The sequence below is a fragment of the Neopsephotus bourkii genome, unplaced genomic scaffold (assembly GCF_033783945.1).
Source record: "Neopsephotus bourkii isolate Nb327-2 ecotype Australia unplaced genomic scaffold, CSIRO-AGI_Nbou_v1 NB_1792, whole genome shotgun sequence".
Taxonomy (NCBI): domain Eukaryota; kingdom Metazoa; phylum Chordata; class Aves; order Psittaciformes; family Psittacidae; genus Neopsephotus; species Neopsephotus bourkii.
In genome coordinates this window covers 2,789,854-2,811,491 of record NW_026902266.1, presented here as the reverse complement: position 1 = coordinate 2,811,491, position 21,638 = coordinate 2,789,854, and the positions used below count along the sequence as shown (strand labels likewise).

The following is a 21,638-nucleotide window of genomic DNA, read 5'->3' as shown; positions in this document are numbered from 1 at the left end:
TTTGGTTGCCATGTAAATCTGAAGGAGTATGAGCCTAAAACAGGGGAATTTAGCAAAGGTGGTGGAATATTTACTTCTAAAGTAAGGGGATTGTGTATCAAGTGTTTTAAAGAGAGGCAGTCTTGATTTTGGTCTCTTTGTACCAAGCAGAATTCTGTGTGAGGAGGGATCTTGGGTCCAGTTACTATGCAATGTTTTCATTAGTGCCTGAGAAATTATAGTATCTAAAGGGGATACCAGGGTTTAAAGTTAACTAAGAGACATTACTTGGGAAAAAAATGTCATGTGATTTGCTAGGAACAAGTGCCAACTGCAGCACATGAATGAAAGTGGACAACTCTACAATTGCAGTATGAAGACTAAAGACCATAGTCATGTAGAAGACTATTCAAATGTGATAGTAGATCACAACGTAAGTATCATCCAGCGTGATAAACCCTGGTTTATTTGGTGCTGTCATGGCCTCAGATGGGGCACTGTGCTCGATTTTGGTCACTTTGAGAAAGATGTGGCCAAACTTGAGGTAGTTCAAAAGAGGGTGTGATGGAATAGGGAGGGACAGGTCCTTTGACAGTTGATTTTCTGTCAGGTCAGCTTCAGCCTACTTGCCTGGTGGCTGCTTCACCACTGAATTCAGTGGGAGGGAAGTAGCAGGAGCACATGGCAAAGGGGAGTGGGATTATATGTAACATCAAACTGCACCTTCAGGCTACATATTAGACTAATCTGCCTAATGGAAAGGCTAACAAAGCACTGAAATAGGCTGCCTGAGGAGGGTGTGGTGATATTTTTTAAAGGACGACAACTAGAGACATACCTACCGGGAATAATTCTGACACAGTCTGGCCTTTTGTCCATGTCAGCTAAGTGATCAACACATTGAAATACTGTCCAGTCCCACTTTCTGTGTTGTGTGCAACTTCTTGAGTAGATACAAGCAGTAAGATTAATCTTTTATGATATGCTGTAGAAGTGTTGCCCGCTTGCCATGTAGGTTCCTCAGTGACTGGGCCTCATATATGGAAGACAAGAGAGAATAGTGGTCTTAGCATTTTCCATGATCAGCAAGGTTAATGCACTTTAAAACTGTGGTTTTAAAGTCCTGACTGGTATGACGTTGAAGTGCTTCTGTTAGCACGAGAGCTAAAGTGCATTTTGTGAGCTATGCAGACACTGTTTAGACTAGATTTGTTTTTGCAATGATATGTTCTGGACCCCTTTGAATCATTTTAGGACTAATAAGAACAGTTCTGAACTACAGGTAGGGCACTGTTACTGTGAGGTAGACTCTTCTTTCAAATTGAATTGTATATAAATTTAGTAGTTACGTGTTTAGAAGGTACCCAGATCAGGAAACTTTTCATCTGTTTGTTTGTTTTTTGAAGAACTCGTACAAAAACCAGGCAAAACTGGAATGCTTTAGGAACTGTGGAGGCAGTGAACTGTTGGTGCTGAGATATGCTATGCTGAGTCATTTGGGACCTTTTCAGTTTTCTAGAACAGGCACATTCTACCTATAGTGTTTGTCTACACTACTTTAAAACAAACAAACAAAACCCCAAACAAAAGAAAAGATTGGGGGAGGAGGAGCCTCCCCCCCCTTTTTTTTTTTAACACACTCTCCTCCTCCTCCCCCCCCATGTTGGGGTGTGCACAAACCATTCTGAAATGGTCAAGCCATAAAGAAGATGAGGCATTTTTAATTCTGCTGGGAGATCCACTTTGTGTCCATGAGAGCTAGAAGATTGTCAAGGGTGAACACAAAGTGTTTGTCTACTTAAGAATCTATTTCAGGATAGATATCCCAAGATTTGAAATGCAAGTTTTCTTTTTAGCTGTTATATATCTTCTGTGTACAATTCCTTAATCTTCCTCTGTCTCTCATCAAAATTAGGCAGAAGACCCAAAGCATTAACAAAGTATTCCAGTGACTTGGGGAAGGCAAGAAACGTGTTTTTAAGTAATATTTGTCCATGAGCACTTGTAAAAAAAAAAAAAACAACAAAACCCACCAAACCCAAACCAAACAACAACAAAAAACCCAGAAAACAAACAACAAAAAAACTCAAACAAAAAAAGCCAAACAAAAAAAAACTCCCTACAAAACCAAACAGATAATTGGAATAATGCTCTTCTGTACATACACCAAGAATCACATGAGAATGTGATGGTGACAAAATTTCCAGCTTCTCTGACCACAAATACTTCTTTGGCCTGATTTCTCTTCCTGTTTAACTTTGATTTTGAACATAGAAGCAGGCTTGACCCATAATGAGTGCTGAAGTACTTGATTAATTAAATCTTATAAAGTGTGGTTTTCTTCTGAAAAGTAACCATAGAATGGCATCGTGTGATTCTTAGATGAGTCACACAAACTTTTGCTTTTCAAATTGTCAGAATCAGCAAAATAAATGGAAGTGAAGCTGTTTCCACTTTGTAGACGTCAAATTTATTACTTCTGACACCATGGACTGCAAAATTACAAATTTAAGACTTTGTGGGGCTTTAATTTCTAGAAAATCCACATATGGAGCCTTGGTGGCTGAGTTATTTTCATATGAGGCCATAATTCTAGGTTTACCAGATGCATAGTAAACCTGTTGCTGTAAATATATACTCTATCATGTCAGGAACATACCCTTACCGTACACAGTTGTTCTCTTTTCAGGAGCATTGTGAAGTCATCACAAGTTTGTGCAGTGGGTATAGTGCTTTTTGAAAAGTGCCGAGTGGCTTCAGCTTCACATGTTGTAGCACAATAAATCCAGCATAAATTCAGATCATCTTAATCTGCATTCGCTGATCAGCTGTACAAAACAAATACAAATAGGCCTAGAGTTTCCTGTAATTCTCAGACTTACACTGCATAATGTGCATGCTCTTTGTGTCTCATGACTCATGGTACCTTTTAACGGAGTGTAAAAGCTCTATATATTCACATTTTCTTTGCTGTCTCCCCATGTACCTGTCCATACATGTCTGCCTCCCTCCTTTCTTCCTTCTTACTTCAAGAGTTAGATTTTGGTAGGGGAATCTGCATTTACTGTTTTGCACCTCTCCTGGTTTCAATCACATAAGACTTGCCTTTTCTAAGGTATTATTTGCCTGTGACTTAACACTTCTTCTTCTCTTGTGTGAGGATGTAGAAGTGGTAGATTGTTTCCACCAAAAATCCTTTGTGACTGAACTCATTTGTAAGATATTTTACAGTTCTGGTGTCCTCAACATAAAAAGGACATGGAACTGTTGGAACAAGTCCAGAGGAGGGCCACGACAGTGATCAGGGGACTGGAGCACCTCCCATATGAAGACAGGCTGAGAAAGTTGGGACTGTTCAGGCTGGAGAAGAGAAGGCTGTGTGGAGACCTCATAGCAGCCTTCCAGTATCTGAAGGGGGCCTTTAGGGATGCTGGGAATGGACTCTTTAGGGACTGTAGTGATAGGACAAGGGGTAATAGGTTAAAACTTAAACAGGGGAAGTTTAGATTGGACATAAGGAGGAAATTCTTTCCTGTTAGGGTGGTGGGGCACTGGAATAGGTTGCCCAAGGAAGTTGTGAATGCTCCATCCTTGGCAGTGTTCAAGGCCAGGTTGGACGAGGCCTTGGGTGATATGGTTTAGAGCGAGGTGTCCCTGCCCATGGCAGGGGGGTTGGAACTTGTTGATCTTAAGGTCCTTTCTAACCCTAACTATTCTATGATTCTATTTCTCGTGGATCTGGCCTTTAAGTCAGAAATATTTCTGGAGAAGCTGAATTGAAGTTAGAAGGAGACACACTTCCATCCCAGTTAACATTAGCATTTTATTAAACTTCTCTGTCTCAGTGGACTGTAAGAATAAAACTAAGGTATGAAACGGGGGTGTAGAAGTTCTCAAAGACAAGTATGTGCGAGACAATACATAGATTGAGAAGGGACAGAATTGTATGAGTGTGGGGAGCATTTAGAAGACCTAAAAAGGCAAACATACTTCTCAGACTGCGTTAGTGTTGGATATGCAATAGTGTGGCCCTTTCTACCAAAATCTCATGGATATCTATGTGTCTGGGAAGAGAGGGACATTTGGATTCAGTAGGAAGAGTTGTTTCTAAGCTGGAGGAAGAGGAAATGGGCACTAAGGTATAGGAACTTGCAAAAAAGTAGGTAGTTACAAAACTTTTGACGCTGTCAAAGACTTTTTTGCACAGGTTGCAATTTATCTTGCTGCTACCATACTGTATGTGTTCTGGAAGCTACAGTAATGTTTGTTGTCTTTGGATATCTTCATTATTTTTGTTCATATCTGGACTAGGTGGGTAGTGGAAGTGAACGAGTTTGCTGTCAAAGTGAGACACGTAGGTGGCTGTGCTATCAGGTAGGAGACTGTGTACACTTACTACAGCGGTTTTGCAGATTGGTTTGCTATGGTAACAATTAACAACAGTATGATACTATATTTTGCCCCAAAGTGTCTTTTACAGAAGTCTTGAAGAACAATAAATGTAGTCTGTACCAGCATTGTTGGTGTTCGCCAGCCTTGAATGTTGCTTAAGTTGTTTGCCAGGTAATGATACCTTTAAGACCTGGCTGTTGACGGCTTTAGAAAGAAACCGCTTCAAGTATGACAATCCTTTCTTTATTTTAGCATTATGAGCATGGTCATATGTTCCAGCAGTCATGTATTTCCATGTCTTTTTATCCCTGCATCACTATGGTGCAAATACAGCTGCCCTGTTTCTAGACAGAAAGGAATCAAAGCTCCCATCAGTTTAGTTGACCATAAGTTACTGTGTGTTTTTCTGGAGCCATCGCATTTGACTCTTAGTCCCAGCAGTTATCAAATGCATCACAAATCTTATCATGTATTCTTGTTTGCTCTGTAAAGCACAAAATCAGGAGGAGGAATACACAATTAATTTCATGGAGCATGGGTAGGCATAACATGCAGCTGTACTGTCTATCAAAGTGATTGTCATAAAATCTGTTAGGAGACTTAAAGGCTGGGAAACCGTTAACTTTAAGGGTGTTTGACATAACTCAGTTCTATGGGAAAACTTCATAGCATCACATGATGTGAAAAGTTTTAAGAAATCTGATTAACGGTAATCCTTTTTTTTTTTTTTATGCATTTACCGCTTCTTGAAGTAAACCTCAGAGCAATTAATTTCAGGTTCCTTTGATTTCTATTTCATGTCTGTTTTCCTTCTCGATAGCATCTCGGAAGGTGCTGAGTTTATGCTTTCAGTTTTGCATAGAGGCAGTAAAATGTTTTCACTGAAATCAGTATGTTTCTAGTGGTTCTTTTAACCTCTTATGCCATTCTCTTTAGTTTCTAATAAAGCACAGATACAAAATATATTTTGAGTCTGACTTGAAGCAGCTTTACTCAGATTTTTATAGGCATCCAAATTGATGTTGAATGCTGTCCAGTACAATAGTATCTTGATTTTTCTCTTTATAATAAAAAGTGCTTAATGTAATTGAAGCATGAAGAGAGTCTAATATTTATTTTACATCTGATTGTTTACCAGACAGAAAGAGGCACTTAAATATATTTGTGCATAGAGCTCTGAACTGAGAACTGCGCCTAGGCAAGCAACTAGAAGTAGCACGGCAAGCTGTAAAGCAGAAGAGAATTGAACTTCTTTTCCCCAGTTATTTGCTTTGTTGGGAGTTCACTTCAGAAATGTCTGTCTTAGCCTTTACAAATCTGGAAGCATGACAACTGCACACTGACAACTTCTGAATGCTTAAGTAAAATCTTTTTATGGCCACATGTCAGTCCTGTAGCCAACATATGCTGTGACGGCTTTGTAGATTGCTAGAGGAAATACAGTTGTCAGTGAGAGGGGGACAAAAAGTTCCTGTTTTATGAATAACATAGGAGATGCTGGCTACAACGATTTGGTGTAGAAGCATTTTGCCAACATGCATATGTTAATTTGGCATGTAATTGATTTACAGCTTGCCACAGAGTTGTACAGACTGGTAAAATATCCAGGTTGCTACAGGTTATCGCTGTGTGTTGGCAGAATGGCAACTGTTTAATCCAGATTAAGCCTGGTGATTCCTGTTTTGGTTAATATTAATTGAATACCTGATTGCATGGCATCTTGATGTAAATGCACGTCTATATGTTCAAACCCTTGTGAGGTGTAAATTTTTTTAAATGCTAATTAGGGTTTTAGCAAAGCCTTTTATGAATAATGGCAGTGTAGCTTGTCTGTCATTGATTTAGACATGGTTCAGGCAGTAATGTGCATTTCCTTTCTTTCTTCTAGGAGGGGATGACCGCAGAGTCTTACTTTGGCATATGGAAGAAGCCATCCACTCAAGAGTCAAACCAGTCCAGCTGAAAGGGGAGCATCACTCTAATATCTTCTGCCTAGCTTTCAACAGTGGCAATACAAAAGTGTTCTCCGGAGGTAAGGAATTAAGAGCACCCTGATTTAAAAGGAGTTTGCATTGTGAATGCCTTAGAGTAGAGCGAGATCCTGCCCCATGTGAAAGGTCCATAGTCCACTAAGGATCTGAAAGGTGTCCTTAATCAGCAGCTGAAGGCTCTTTGGGAGCAGGGAATTCTTTAGCTAGCACATTTTCAACTTTGTCATGCTTCCCTTTCCCAAACCCTGGTGTAAGTGCATCATGTCTTGAGTTATCATGAGAATCCTGGGTCCAGTCTGCTCTTACTTGTGCTACAGACTGTGAAACATTGTCTTGAGTATTCTGTCTTAGCTGTGCTGAGAACAGACCCTTGCATCTTCTCTGGCACTCAGGCCTGATGCTTAAAAATTTCTGCTGCTTGTAGCTGATTTTAATGCACCCATAGATGGCTAACGAAGGGCTGTTGCCATCTATTTGTAGATCATTTTTTCTCAGACCTCATTTCAGTCCTCACTAGATAAGTGTCTGTCTTTCAGAACTGTTGGCACATTGGGCTCTGATTTGCCTTGTTATTTATCTTTTTAAATATAAACCCACTTTTTACCAGAAAACTTAATTCAGTTCATTTCATTGCTTGATTTTCAATGTTGTGTTTAAATTGTAACATCCCTTCGGAAAAAAGGCATGGCAGAGCTTAAGGTGGTGTCAAATTTTAAGGATGAAATGATAGAGATACACTTCTCAAGTGGAGAAAACCCCAAAAATGTAAAATAGTGATGCCTATCATCTGATTTTAGGGGTTGCTGTTTCTTTTGTGAGAAAGACAGCAATCCACACTTTCTCAGAATGAATGTATCTGCATGAGTGATTCCAATGAAATTTTGGGCTGGAGTCTGTTTTACTTCAGTTTGCATTCAGACAAATGGAACTTTACATGAATATTCAAGGAATGAACTGTGCCAAGTTTTGCTGCACCCACTGTAATGGTATTTTCTTATTTCTAACTTAACCCTGTAATATTGGGCCTTGCTGTCAGTGGCTACTGTTTTCACAGGCAGAACAGCAGGGTGGTTTGACTGTACCTTGTCACTGCAGTGAAAGATGTACGTCATTGATTATGGTGGATTTTTGCTAACATGCCAGGTTAGATGAGCTGTGACAGCTGATGCACAGGTAGACTGGCCGTTCTCATCTCTTTTTCCTCCTCCAGTTTGCATAAATACACTATGCCTCTGCCAGAAATTATTTCCACTGGAGGAGTCAGGAACTCTTTCAGCTGCTCCACCAAGATTCACAGAGCTCATCTACAAGGGCTGTGAGTCTGACTCTTGGATCCCATGTAAAGAGTCATTTTGCTGCATGGCCTAGATGTACCATCTGTTTTATCTCTGTCAGTAAAATGGGACTAACTATATTTATTCACTCAGCAGTGTTCTGGGAGATTCTTAAAAGGTCTGAAAGAATTGTGGGTCCTAAGATCTGTTGGTTGTCACTGCCACCCTGTACTGAAATCTGAGTTGTATTCGAATCATGGAAGTTAGAATACTTTAAAAAAATCCCTAAATTTTAAGAGGAGTATGGAAAGTAGCACAAGGCATACAGAACTCAATTAATTCTTTAAATAAAGCTGCCAACAACTAATGACAGGATCTGATGACCTTTCCCTAAAGCAGCTCTTGATAGCAGAGGAGAGAGGATTTTCCACTTCAGTACATACTGGATTGCATCCAAGGAATTTCAAAGCTCTTTGATTTGAAGGAACACATGTGTAGCATGTACCACATGTAGCCATTATGAAAATGGAAGGTACTGATTGGACAGTGTTTTGCACATAATTTCTGGAGAAAATCCTGTCTCAAGATACCAAAGGACTTCCCATCCCTGAAGAACAGTGTTGCCCTTCTCTGTTTACACACAACTTGCAGAGTAGGGCAGCATTTGAAATGAAAGATCCCTTCTGTCCCCTCTTAGTAAACTTCATGGACTTTGTTGTTGTTTTAGCATTTAATGTTAAGTGTATGAAAAGCTGAAATAAACCTACAGGGGACTGACTGTGTTTCTGTGGAGGCTTGATGTGACAGATAGGGGGTTTAGGACACCTTAACTATGCTCCTCTCTCTCTGCTCTGTAGTATTTCATCCTCACAGGTATAATAGAATGACAGTACTTGTTCTTTCTGGTCATCGTAATTGCAGTTACAAAAACGAGAGATTATAAATGGAAAGAGTCGCACGTACAATTACAGCTATTCTCAGTGAAGAACGCACTCTCCTGTGTTAAACACTCTTAAGTGGGAACGCTACTATGCTGAAGAGCAGTGACATTTTCTGCAAGAATAAATCCTTCCCAGAAGCAACCAAGCAGTTTGTGGTTAGATTTTTGTCACCACCTTCTCCAGCACGCAAACAGAGAAGCAGTGGTTGGTCCACACGCCCCCTCCTTTCATTCTTTCTTTTCCATTTTGGAGCTTGCAGTAGAAAGAAAGGTTGATCCCATGATGATGAGAGGCCTGAAGCCAGCCATCTAGAACGATTCTTGTGTTTATACTATATAAAGAGTGAGGAACAGGAGTTCCTCTCTCTGTAGTTTCCTCAGCTGGAGGAAATTTTGTCACTGGAGAAACTAGGCTACATTTTTCACTGGGGAAATATATAGGCACTAGAGTAATTTTACTAGGTATAAACCTTGCCTGTAATGCATAATGGGCAGTTTCCATTGCAATTAATGATGAAAGGACACTTGCATATAAGTGACTTGTTTATTGCACCATGGAAAAGATGAGCTACTGCAGTAATTTAAAGCTGGCATGATTTAACAAGGACCCTGTGCAAAGAGCAAGTGGATGTAGAAGAATCTCACACCTCATTAGTCAAAGAGAAACTTTCTCATATTTCTTCTATTGGGAAAGAATATGATTGAAATGTGTATGAGATGCATGAAAAGTGACTCAACTGAGCACTTAAGAATCATAACATGAAATCTTGCTCTTTTTGAACCTCTGGCTTTGGTGTATGTTAAGAAGGCTTCACAACTTGATATAACAACTACAAAGACATACTGAACATAAAAATACGAATCTGTGTCTTTCTGTTTTGTTTTCCTCTTTTTCCCGTTTGATTTAAATATAAATGCGTGTCTCCTTAAATATTTCTAATGAGGAGGTGCCAAACTGGATAAATTAATATTCAGCGCAGAGACTAAAAAAATATTCTATTGCTAAAGTTTGAAAAACACTGCATGAGCCAGTGAAATTACTTTGTAGCTGTGACCTTCTTAGTCTACATGCATGTGGTTAATTTCCATTGAATTCAATGGTTGTGATCAAAGAAAAATGACATGATTGTCTAGTTACTTGGCTTGTTTTTTGTTACTACAAAAGAAATTATGTTGGCAGTCACGTTCATGCCTTCTCAATGATTGCAAAACCCTGAATGCTGACAGTGTGCTGGGAGCCCAGTGCATTTTGCTTATGGCGTCTCTTTTTGCCATTATCTTTTTATGGAACATCCTCTGAGCAGGAAGAAAGATGTATTCACATGAAAGTTAAAGGTGTTCTGCTGCTTGATATGATACTCTATTTACTGTAAATGTCCCAAACCTCAAGCTCAATCTGAACAAAGAATGGTCAGTAACAGTTAAGCAGAATTGTTTGTTGAGTAGTACCAGATGGAATGAATTGGTGCATTTGATCATGACTGGAAGTGTCACATGGAGCCTTTCACATAACTGAGCAAAGGGGCTGACAGCTTGGCAAGTGAACTGGTCTCTCTGCTTCAGTTTTGTTTTTTGAAATGGAAAATAACAAAACGTATGCATTGTGTTTGTTTTGTTTTGTTTTTACTGTAATGCTTTCAACCACTGAAACATGATGTTAAGTGTTTATATTTTTGTTTTTAGGCAATGATGAGCAAGTTATACTCCATGATGTTGAAAGGTAAATACACAGTTTGTGTTTCCACTGCTTCAGGAGCTCCCTTAATGTCAGCTCATTGGAGGCGCTTCTTAAATTAATGTTCTGGGAGAGGAGCAGTGTTTTAATCCTGAAACGTGCTTTTTTATTTATCTGAATTAATATCTGGAATGAACTATTCCCCGTCATCCCTTTGTTGGTTTGGGTTTTTTTTGTCAGCATTTGCGTTCTGCTTCATTTTGACCTTGGTAAAGAGAATAGTTATTAAATACACATGCTTTCCTACAGGCATCATAGTAGGTTCTGAGTAGATACAGAGCCAGATTATTCTGGCACATATGCAAGTATTGTGGCACATAAGGGGTTTTTATTTTGTTTTTCGAAACACTCACATGACTTGTATTTAAGATGTGTATTGTTACTGGAGAAAATGACTTAGCCTGTGTAACTTTTAAAAGCTGCCTGATTCTCCACACTATTGTGAAGTATATTTATTTTGATACTTTTTACTGAAACTGAAAAGCAGTTGGGAATTAGGCTTTGTGGTGCTACATCAAAATTAAGCTGGTAGTCAAAATATAATTAATACAGTAGTGGTAATGTATTAGACTAGAATTCTCTGGATATCATGTATTTTGTGCTTACTGCTTTTGGAGTGGAAAAACTATAAAGTTAAAATTTTGCTCTGTACTAGTAACTTCAACATATTTAAGCAATGACCATTTAAATACCATGAACTCAACAAAATCCAGTATAAAGAAAAAGCAGGAAAGATGGAGAAAGATATATATGTAAGAACAGAGAAATAAAAAGCCTTAGGTGTTTTTTATTTGCCTGAATACTTGTTAACATAATTTAGATTAATTTATTGCTAAGTTAGTACAAAGTCTTTTGCATTGAATTGTTTATACAGCCTATCATATGCCTTCCATCATAGCTTATATCTGCTTGTATAAATTGTACCTGAGAGCTGAGCAAAAGTAACTTAGTCTTAATCTTCTAATGCTTTCTTAGGTATATTATGTTGTTTGGTTACTGCTATGTCTTGCTTAGATGTTTTAACAAGTCTTTTTTATTTGTATGTATTTTTAATGTGCTTTTGTTACCAGGGTGAGGTTTTTTTTTTTTCAGGTGTGCTAAGTCCAGTTGTAATACATACAGAATTCATTCCTCCAAGGCTCTGTGTGTGATCTTCTGAAAGAAACCTTACTAGTCTGACATGCTGAATTCTGATTAATTCCTATAGAAGAAAGTTAAGTCTGAATTCTTGAAGATAACACTTGGCCTAGCAACTGTTTTTTTCATACTTTTAAATAATTTTTTCGTTACTGCTTTTTTGGCCTTTCTGTTAGTTGGTCCATGAGACAGAAGTAGGTCTGTCACTAAGTACATCAGTTGCTGTATGAGGAAAACACCAATTTTAGGTAGGATGTCTTTGTGGAGTTTCCATGAGAGATTCTGTACAAAATGTATTCTCAAGAAATAAAGCAATCGCAGAATCATCTGTCTTAGTATTGCTAGGTAAATACAGCTGTAAATACTTTGCTTTTTAAAACAACAGCAAAAGACAGAAGAATGATAATACTGTGTGTCTCTTCTCCAGCACTGAGACCTTGGATGTGTTCGCCCATGAAGATGCAGTGTATGGTCTTTCAGTAAGCCCAGTAAATGACAACATCTTTGCTAGTTCATCAGATGATGGCCGGGTTCTTATCTGGGACATCCGAGAGTCTTCCCACGGAGGTGAGATCTCTAGATGGAAAATATTACTGATTTAGGAAGAATTTGGGCAAGGCAGGGAACAGAAAAGTTAATATTTTTCTGGGACAGTCAAGATAGGGGGTGTTGGAAGAGAGTGAAAGTGAGGCATAATTCTTGTGGCCGACTGCAGGCAAGCCCTGGTTTTTACAGTTCAGTGTTAATGCCTTAACTGACTTCTTGAAGTACCAGCATAAAACTAGCAGGCTAGCATAGAACTTGGTATAAATAAATTTTAGTTTTAATAAAGATGCAGTAGAGGATATGTTTCTTCAGAAAAAACATCTTGCTAACCTTGAACTAGGAATGTGGATTTTTGTAATTTTTTTTTTTTTTTGCTATATATAGCTTGGGATAAAAAACTTTGAATGTTTAGAAAGAAGTTATTTTGATCTGAATCATTTTCCAAAGCTATTTATGTACTTCCCTGTGACACTGAGAATTGTTCTTATGTATGATGTTTTCTGGTTGTGTGGAACTTTTAGAGCCCTTATGTGATAACAGGGAAGTTGAATTATTACTTCAATCTTTGTTTTCTAAACCAGAATAGAATACTGTTGATTTATATAGCAAACCTGCAGCTTCTCAAAACACTGAAATCTGTTTTTACAGCTGCAGTTTTAAGGCTGAATAATCTTTATTTAGAATTGTAGCTACATAAATTTGGAGGGGAATACTTCAGTAATTGAATTTAAGTATATGAATACTTCAGTAATCATTCAGAAAATGGAGTAGTGAGTTTACCCCATCCTAAATAACACAAAGCTGAGAATTTAAAACTGAGCACTCTGCAGGAGTACAGAATCTGTTTTTCTTCCCTCATAGGTAAAATATTTATGTTTGGTTGGGATTTTTGTTGTTTGTTGGTTTGGTTGTTTTTTTTTTTTTCTTTGTAAACTGATCAAATGCAATTGCCTCAACTCATAGTTTCCACTGGTCTTACAGGAAAATTGTTTACGGCACTGAAATCCAGCTTATGTATATTGTAGTAATTTGTACACATTTGTTGTTGGGTCAGAGTTGCTCTTCAACTGAATTAGCTTTTTCCATACCTCATGAATTTCATAACTTTTCTAGGCTGTGATTCTGTCCCTTTTTGACTGGGAAATGAAAGTGGAAACAAGACATACTTTATAGTCTCACAGGAGTCTGTTAGACCCACTTATATCATGAGGGCTTTATTGAATGTGAGTAACCAGAATTAGGTCTTCCTTGATAAGCCCCACCAGAATACTCAGAGTAGATTGCTTACTGGTGCCCTTCCTACCCCAGGCATATTGCCTTTGTAAAACTAAAATTGAAATGTACTACCAGTAGTACAGTACCAGTAGTCTGGTTCTTAATGCGAGTCTGATTTTCTTGTGCAATTGTGATATCTCTTTCCTATCTGATAATTTTGTTAAATATTGTTTTACAGTGTTGAAATGTTCTGAAAAATAATGCACATAGTACGTGTATATCACAGATTTTAATAAAAATATCTATAATGTCTCTTCTCTTCCTTCTCTTCCTTTGAGAAACTCGTTAATAACCCCCTTCTTGCTCAGAAGTCACTTACTAGCACAGTAAACTCTCATCTTCCCTTTGGCCAGTTTCTTACCCCATGCAACTCTCTTTGCTAATCCCAACTGCCCGTAGCTAAACTTGATATTACACCAGGTGTGAATTTAGTCATCATCTGAATTACTGCTTTTCCTCTGTATAAAAGGTTGGTTACTTTATCAGAGAAAGAGTTCAAATTAGTCTCATGTGACTAATTTACCTTTGGTAAAGGTAAATTTACCAAGTGTCACTTCATCCCAATTTTTCTGTTTTCAAAATATCCAAGTGATAAGAGCACACATGGATATGGCTTCCAAATCAGAAATGGCTCCTTTGTTACCTTCTGAACTCTATACCATAAAGATCTGTCTCCAGTAGGAGAACTACCTGTTGCTGACAGTGGATGTCAGTAGTTGGTGGAACTGGATGCTTAAATGCATCCATATGAAGCTGCTCAGTATCCAATCTGATCTGTGTTTCTGCATTTGTACAAAATGAGGTTTGTCCTTCTTTGTCAGTTATAGTTAAATCTTCCTACTGCTTTTACTGTTTCTGAGACTTTGAATGAGAAGTCTGCACCAGCGAAAATGGAGTGAAGTATACATTTGGGGCTTTTTTGGAGTAGTGTGTTAGATTGTTTAAATATTAAATAAAGGGCTTTTGCATGCTTATTAGGGGTCCTGTGTCAGCATTTATATGTGAGCTCTGCCAATGTTTACTGCAGGGTAATGCTGTCACTGGGGTAATCCCCTAGCCTGAAATGGTATTTTCATGGGAAGAGGCACTATGCCTGCTTGTGTGAGTATAGTTGGTTACCCTGAGTGGCCAGCTCGTTAAAATCTTACAAATAACCTCCTAGTTACTTTTGAAATAGTGCATTGAAAGAAGCTGGAAAAGGGATTTTCATTCCCCTTCTGTTTCTCCCTGGCTTTCACTTCTGATTGATTTTATGCAGTAATTTTTATAAACCCATTTTTAATTTCTACTAGAGATGGTGTTGAGCTTCTCCATTGGTAAACATTTTCATACTCTAGATTATAAGAGCTGTAATTGTGAATGACCATAAGGAACAATAAAAAAGTAATCCCCCTGTCTTTCATTAAAGTGTCTGAGTGCCTCATTGGTCTAGCTCCTGTAGTCTGTCTTTGACAGGCTGAATGGCAACTTTTGATATCTTAGAGGAAAACTGTGGTACCATACCAGGCTATTTATACAGAAGTGTGAAGGAAAACCACGGTAATTAGTGACATTGATTTGACTAAACATAAACACACAAATTAAAAGTTTGTTTTAAAAACTAACTCCTTTATTTGGAATTCTGATGTTTGCCTCTCCACTCAGCTAATGCGGGCCATTGCTTCTCAGTGAGGGCTGCCATTTTAATAACACAGCCTTTTATGTACCAGCAGGGATTTGATTTGATGATGCAAATGTAGAAGGTCAGTTTTGGTGCTAAACCCAATTTGGAACTGCTGGCAGACCAACAACAATCTTTAAGCCTTTGGCCAGGCTGGTAGAACAAAAGTTAGCTACTGTATTTTCTTTTACCTTTGCCTTCCATGACAATTGAGAGCACAAGGGACTTTCAGCCGTGGTCAGACACCTTTGTTTTGATCACTGTCAAATAAACACTAATAAGCGAAAGTCCCTGTGTCAAAAACCTGGTAATAAGAATATAAGAGGAGAGTACAGATGGGGCAGGACAAGTGAATATTAATTCTGTCTCAGTTGCTTGATGGACATAGTTTCAGAAGGGAATTTGGGAGGGTTGTCTGTTTTAGTCATGTTTATGTTTTAATAAAGGATACAAGGAAGGAAAATGAAGTACCACTGGAAGTGTTTGTGGGGCTGAAGGTGCCTGGACACAGTGGCTCAAATAAGGGCAGTAGGAGAGTCTCCTGAGCACATAAGCAACACAGTGGTTGCATCAAAGCAAACTAAATTGAAAAGTCTGGCCTAATCGCTGCTCAAAGTGGGCATCGATTCTGGTTTCTTAGTTGAGTGAAAGGTAATAGTGCACCAAACGATATATACATAGCAAAGAGAATTAGACTGTGTCTAAAGCCTTAAAAATAGCAGAAAGATAAAGAGAAGGATGATGGATTTGAGGCTTTTTCCCATTATTTATGGGGAGAGTGTTTAAGAGGTAGCAGGCCTCTTTTTCCCTATGGTAGGCAGCTTGCTTTGAGCTGAGTTCTGTACGAACTTGCTTAACTTTTTGTAATGCTATTCTTCCATATAAGCAATTGCTGTTACATTGACAGTTTGGGTGATCATCGATGGCTGTGGAAGCTTCCAGACATATATATATTGCTAGGAAGCTTTCAAAAGCCCCCCTGTGCATAGTCCTTATTAGATGATCATTTAGTCGTGAACCTTAAGAAGATTCAAATACTTAGTCTTTGAGTGGCTAGGTCTAAACTCTGATAACCTTCCATAAGCAAAATGGTGTTTTGAAATACAGTATCTATCTTTTTCCATATTTAGACAAAGTTAATATATGTGGGTGGATTTTAAAACCTCAGGTTTTATATTGCTTTGGATGTGTCAGCTTGAGAAATGGTTTGAACATGTCTCTCTATCTTCAGATCTTGTTACGCTGTTTCCGTATTAAGCTGCCAAACTCATTACATTGAACAGTTGTATCCATTCTTCTTATGTACGAATTCTCAACTTTTTCAACAGAGCCCTTCTGCTTGGCACACTACCCGTCAGCCTTTCACAGTGTGATGTTTAATCCAGTAGAACCCAGATTACTGGCTACTGCCAACTCTAAGGAAGGTGTAGGACTCTGGGATATTCGTAAACCACAGAGGTATGATCTGTCTGTCCTTGTTTTGTGCTGTTCTATCTCTTTCCCTTGAGAGGTGATGGCGTACTTACTGTCTGTCTCTTTCTTTCTATTTTTTTTTTTCCTCCTTAAAGTCAGAACATGTGATGGTAAGAAAAGATGCACACCAAAGTTAGCAGCAATGTTAGTAGAGCTGAATTGAATTATTTTACATAATTAACATTCTTTTTCATACATAAACCCTAATTTTATTTAAAATGGGGCTAGATCTTCAATGTTAAGGTAAGTTACTTTTTGGAAGCCTGCCTGGCCTCACCATTGCAGATTAACTTGAATTGTTGTGTCAAGTTCTCATTATATTTAGCACTGGCTTGCTGATACTGGAATAAACTGTGATGGGCACTGCCTGGTTTCCAGTCTGTTTTTTTTCTACTCAGCTCAGTTTTCAGTGGCTGATTTGAGATTGTGGTCAAGGCAGCTTTTTACTCAGTGCTTTAGAGTTTTATATGACTTTATATAACCTAGGAAATCAGTACAGCTGCATAATGTGCTTCCAGATTTGCACAGGTTTTTAAACAACTGAAAAGAAGAAAATAAGTTTGCATCATGAAGTGTGATTAGATTGGGTCTAAAGTGGAAATGTGCAATGTCTGATACCAGGGTTTGGCATGCATGAGAGATTAAGTTTCTGCTGAAGTATTTTTACAGTCTCTCAGATTTGGAAGTAATTTACTTTTTTATTGTAATAATCTAAAAAAAAATGGAACACTTCAAGTAAATGACCCCTGATTTGGAGAAAACTCCAGGAACAAACTTGCCAACAAAGTCTTCCCCATGTCTCAGCCCCATTCCCCAGTCCCATCCCTCTGTCCTGTCCCCCCTGCTTTGTGTTTACAAGTTTCTGGTTACAAGTCTAAGCATAGAAAGGATCATTTCAAAAAAAGTTAAAAGAAGGGAAGATAGGTACCACTTGTTTTATGCTGTAGAAGCCTTGACTGTTTAAAAATCTTCCATAGCATAAGAACCAGAGGAAACTGCTTCAGGTTGCACCAGGGGAGCTTGAGATTGGATATTAGGAAAGACTTCTTCACCAAAAGGGTTGTCAAGCATTGGAACAGGCCGTCCAGGGAAGTGGTTGAGTCACCATCCCTGGAGGTATTTCAGAGGTGTAAACGTGGTGCTTAGGGACATAGTTTAGTGGTGGGCTTGGCAATGCTCTGTTAAAGGTTGGATTCAATGATCTTAAGGGATTTTTCCGACCTAAACAATTCTATTATTCTATTCTAAGTATCACTAAGGGTACAAGCATTAACACTGATAAATACAGGAGCAGATTACTTGACTAAGGAATTCTCCCCTTAAAATTTTAAGACAAGCTTTCTAATAGAAATAGCACTTTTTTTAGTCCTTAAGACTTTATCTCCAAAAATTTTACAGCTTATATGTAAAAACGTTGCTTGGGGTGGTAGCAGCTATCCGGTCATGGAAACTCAGAAGATCTCCACTCTAAATGCTATCCTCTCTTCTTCCTCAATCTTAACCAAAAGGCAGAGTGCTTGTTGTGAGCTTGTTGGGTGGCTGCTACATGTGTATTTGATAAGAGTCTGTGCTCACACACTGAAGGGCGCACATTTTTAGCTGTATTGTGGAATTGTTCTTTCTAATGCCAAATACAAAGTAGTTAGAACAGAATTGTAATGCCTCTTGGTAAGTTATTCATATTTCTTCAGGTTTAGCACCAGTATGAAAGACATAGGTTTAGATTAGATACTAGCAAACAATTCTTAACCATGAAAGTGGTGAGACAGTGGCACGGGTTGCCCAGAGAAGCTGTACCTCCCCATCCCTGGCAGTGTTCAAGGCGAGGTTCAACAGGTCTTTGAGCAGCCTGGTCTAGTGGAAGGTGTCCCTGCCTATGGTGGGGGGGGTTGGAACTGAATGAGCTTTAAGGTCCCTTCCAACTCAAATATTTTTTTTTAATTATTTTTTTATTTTTATTTTTGGCTGATGGGAGGAACAAGGGCTCCTTATGTTACAACCTCTGGTTTCTCTTGAAGGCCTTGAATAGATTAAATTGGTGGAAGCTTGTAGGCTTAGATCTGGTGGACAAGTGCTACCTTTTTCTGGTCCTAATCTGATCAAAGTAAATCTTTCCAATTAAAAGGCTCAATGGCCATAGTCAAATACCATACCTCAGCAACTATAGTGGTGAAATTCCAAGGGGGATAGGTCACACCCCTTTTCTCCGCTTAGGGGAATGTGTGCAACACCCTTATTTGTGCAGCTGGACATACCATGCAGCTATTCCCATAAGCACTGAATTTAAAGCATTTGCACCTACTAGGTGTGGTGCATTTTGTAAAATAGGCTCATGCTTCCTGCCTGCTGCCTGCTCCTCTCAGAGCACTCAGAAAGAGGAAAGTGAGCAGTAAGAGACAGGCTGCTCCTTGAAGAGTAAATGCTGTTGGCTGATGCTTGCAGCCTCAGACTTCGCCCGAGCAAGCTGTGACTTAAATGAATGCAGGTAGTAAGTCTAGTTTCAGCTGCCATTTTTCTGGAACAGCCACCAGCTTTCCTTCTTTGCTTGATTAGAGATGTGCCCCAAAACATGGTGAGAAGGGGGTGTTTGGCTGAGGGAAAGAAAATAGCCTGAAGTACTCTGCTGCCACTGCAGTTTGTTCCCAGGAAACAGGGAAGAGTGAGCTGTGTCCTGCTAGTGGGCTGCCAAAGCCAGAGTCCCTCATATATAAGTAAACTAGACTGGACTTTTTAATAAAGTAACAGAGCATTTGCCAAAACTCTTACTGGTCTCTGCAGATCTAGTTTGCTAATCTAGAAATATAGATCTTGATTTGTTAATACATTTGGGGGGATTCACTTTGTCTTATGAGGAAACAATTTTATGAATTTGTAGGTGAGTTAAAGTATAATCCTTACTGCAGTGAGGAACTGGAGGCCAGAATTTAGATTTTCATCTGTGGGTTTCAGTTTGTTACAGTCTATTCTGGGGAAAATACAGTATGAACTTAATTATCAGGGGAAGGAACGGGGGAAGTGGGGTGTGTTTGTTTTTTTTTAAGGATGAAGTAATCACATAATGCTGAAATACTTGTGATAGACCACTTAGAACTGAAGTTGGTATGTGAGGGAGTTTGTGTATATTTTCTGTATCCTTATTAAAGGACACAAAGTGTAGTTGCAGGTAAGATGTGTGCCAAAGCCATTTTGGCTGATCAGTTTTATAGGCAGAATGGGATAAACAGCCTTGAAGCTCTCCATAGTCTCGGGATAAACAGGAAGCTGCCTGGGTAACTTGTGTGCCAGAACCGCTATCACAGCAAAGAAGGGCTACTTCATCAGCTCTTTCATCACTGTCAAAGAAGTCTGCTAATAGTGGAAATCCTTCCTTCCCTACAGGTTTGTAGCTCTCTCTTATACTATCATCAGTATCCAAGAAAATGTAACAGTACCCGAGTTGTAGGAAGGATGAGGGGATAGAGGCTTTTTGAGGTGAGGGCATGAAGTACTACCTTGCTGGGATTGTTGAATAGCACAATATGTAGTTATATTATAAAATTGCTAGATCTGTCCATTCCTCCCTAGTCTACCTTTTTTTTTTTTTTCATTGCTGTACATTAATTTCACAAAAAGGGACTTTATTTTATGCCATAAGCTGTCAAGAGAATTTCCTCCTTTCCTTCAGTATTGTTGTAATCCTTCACAATATTGTGGGCATCGTGGAAGTCTTTCACTTGTATCATTCCACCTATGGTGCTATCAGAAATTACTAGATCAGGTTAAAAGTTAGCTGTTCCATCATGATATGTGGCAGCGGGGTTTTGATCAGGGATTGAATGTCCGTGAAAGAAGGAGAATATGTGAATATTCTCCTATATATGAATACATGAGAAGGAGAATAGATGCTTTTAGATGTTTGCTGTGGATTGCCACAACAATAACTTCCAGTGGGTTAAGCACTCTAAAGGGGTACGGCACTCTTCCAATATAGGAAAGGTGAAATGGTTATATATAGTTAATACTTTGTGGCTAATATTATTTAGTATAATACTTAATGTAAAACTCATTTGTTCCAACTGTCCTGTTCTCTGTCAGCTCTCAGAGGAAGCAGAGTTAAACTGATGCAGCCACTACTTGGATTCCTTCATAACTGGAGACTGTTCTGGTGAATCCTGCTGCTGTTTCCATGCAAAATCCAGAAGGCAAATGAAAAGCCTGGAATTCTGAAGACTAGCCCAACAGCAATAGTGTAGCTTGCAATGCCTTCACATAACTTGTATTCTGGCCAACAGCACTGGTACAGTAATACTATTTACAGCTATATCTGTAAATAGTTTGATAGTTTGATAAGCCCACAGTGTTGAGCTGGCTTTTACTCATTTGAAGGGCATCAGGTTAATGCTGAATTCCTGGTTTTAATCAGCAGAGGTTCCTCAGGTGAGGTTCAGTTTTTCTTTAACTTTGTTTAGCTTGATGATGCACTGTCAGAAAGGGGTGATCTGCTGTTAACTTCTAAACTTGTCTGGCAGTGGAATATGGCTAACTGTACAGTTTTAAAATAATTGCTCTAAATTTTCAAAATCTTGAATGGAGTTGTGATATCCTTGTGGATTAGGGAATTCAGATACAGATTCCATTGCTTGTCAGAAACAAATGAGCTGCATCTACTTATCTGGAAAATCGGAGGATTTTTACATGAGTGCTTTTTCCCCAAAATACATGGCTCTTTTCCGGTTGAGCCATAGGAGAATTTGCCTTTCAGCTTGCTGTTATGTACCTCCAGCCAGGAGAGTTGCTTTTCTCTGCTGCTTTAGTCAGTCAACACTAAACACCTCTACAAATTAAAATATTTTTAGGGTTTAAAAAAGGAGTCCTGATTATGAGTAAATTTTATTCATATACTGTGAAATTGGTTAACTTTCTGCTGGGAACCTGGGAGTGCTTTATGCTTGGCTACTACAGTGAAAAAGATAATTGAAAAAAAACCCCAGCATTTCTTGGCATGCATGGGGAAATTTAGACACAGTTGCACAGTTCTGAATTGTGAAAAGTTTAGCTCACTTCAAATAGTCATAATTTGATTAGTCGTGCTGACTGACTCAGGATACAGAGGCGGATTCATTTTGCTTTTTCCCAAAGTTCATTCACAGCTTGATATCTTTTCTGTCTCAGATTTGGTTCAGCAAAATTCCCCCCTTCTCCCCCAGTGCATTAGTAAGGTCTGAATGTGATATGTTGGGTCCTCTAAAATAGCATA

At 38.7% G+C, this 21,638-nt stretch overlaps 1 protein-coding gene across 1 annotated transcript in view; it reads left to right on the top strand.

Moving 5' to 3' along the window:
- The window catches only part of DCAF5 (DDB1 and CUL4 associated factor 5), a 72,290-nt gene that overhangs the window by 4,786 nt on the left and 45,866 nt on the right, over positions 1-21,638 (top strand). The window contains exons 2-5 of the mRNA XM_061380267.1: positions 6,260-6,403; positions 10,260-10,296; positions 11,876-12,015; positions 16,258-16,387. Coding sequence (XP_061236251.1) covers positions 6,260-6,403; positions 10,260-10,296; positions 11,876-12,015; positions 16,258-16,387 — 451 coding nt within the window. The remainder of the gene's footprint in view (positions 1-6,259; positions 6,404-10,259; positions 10,297-11,875; positions 12,016-16,257; positions 16,388-21,638) is intronic.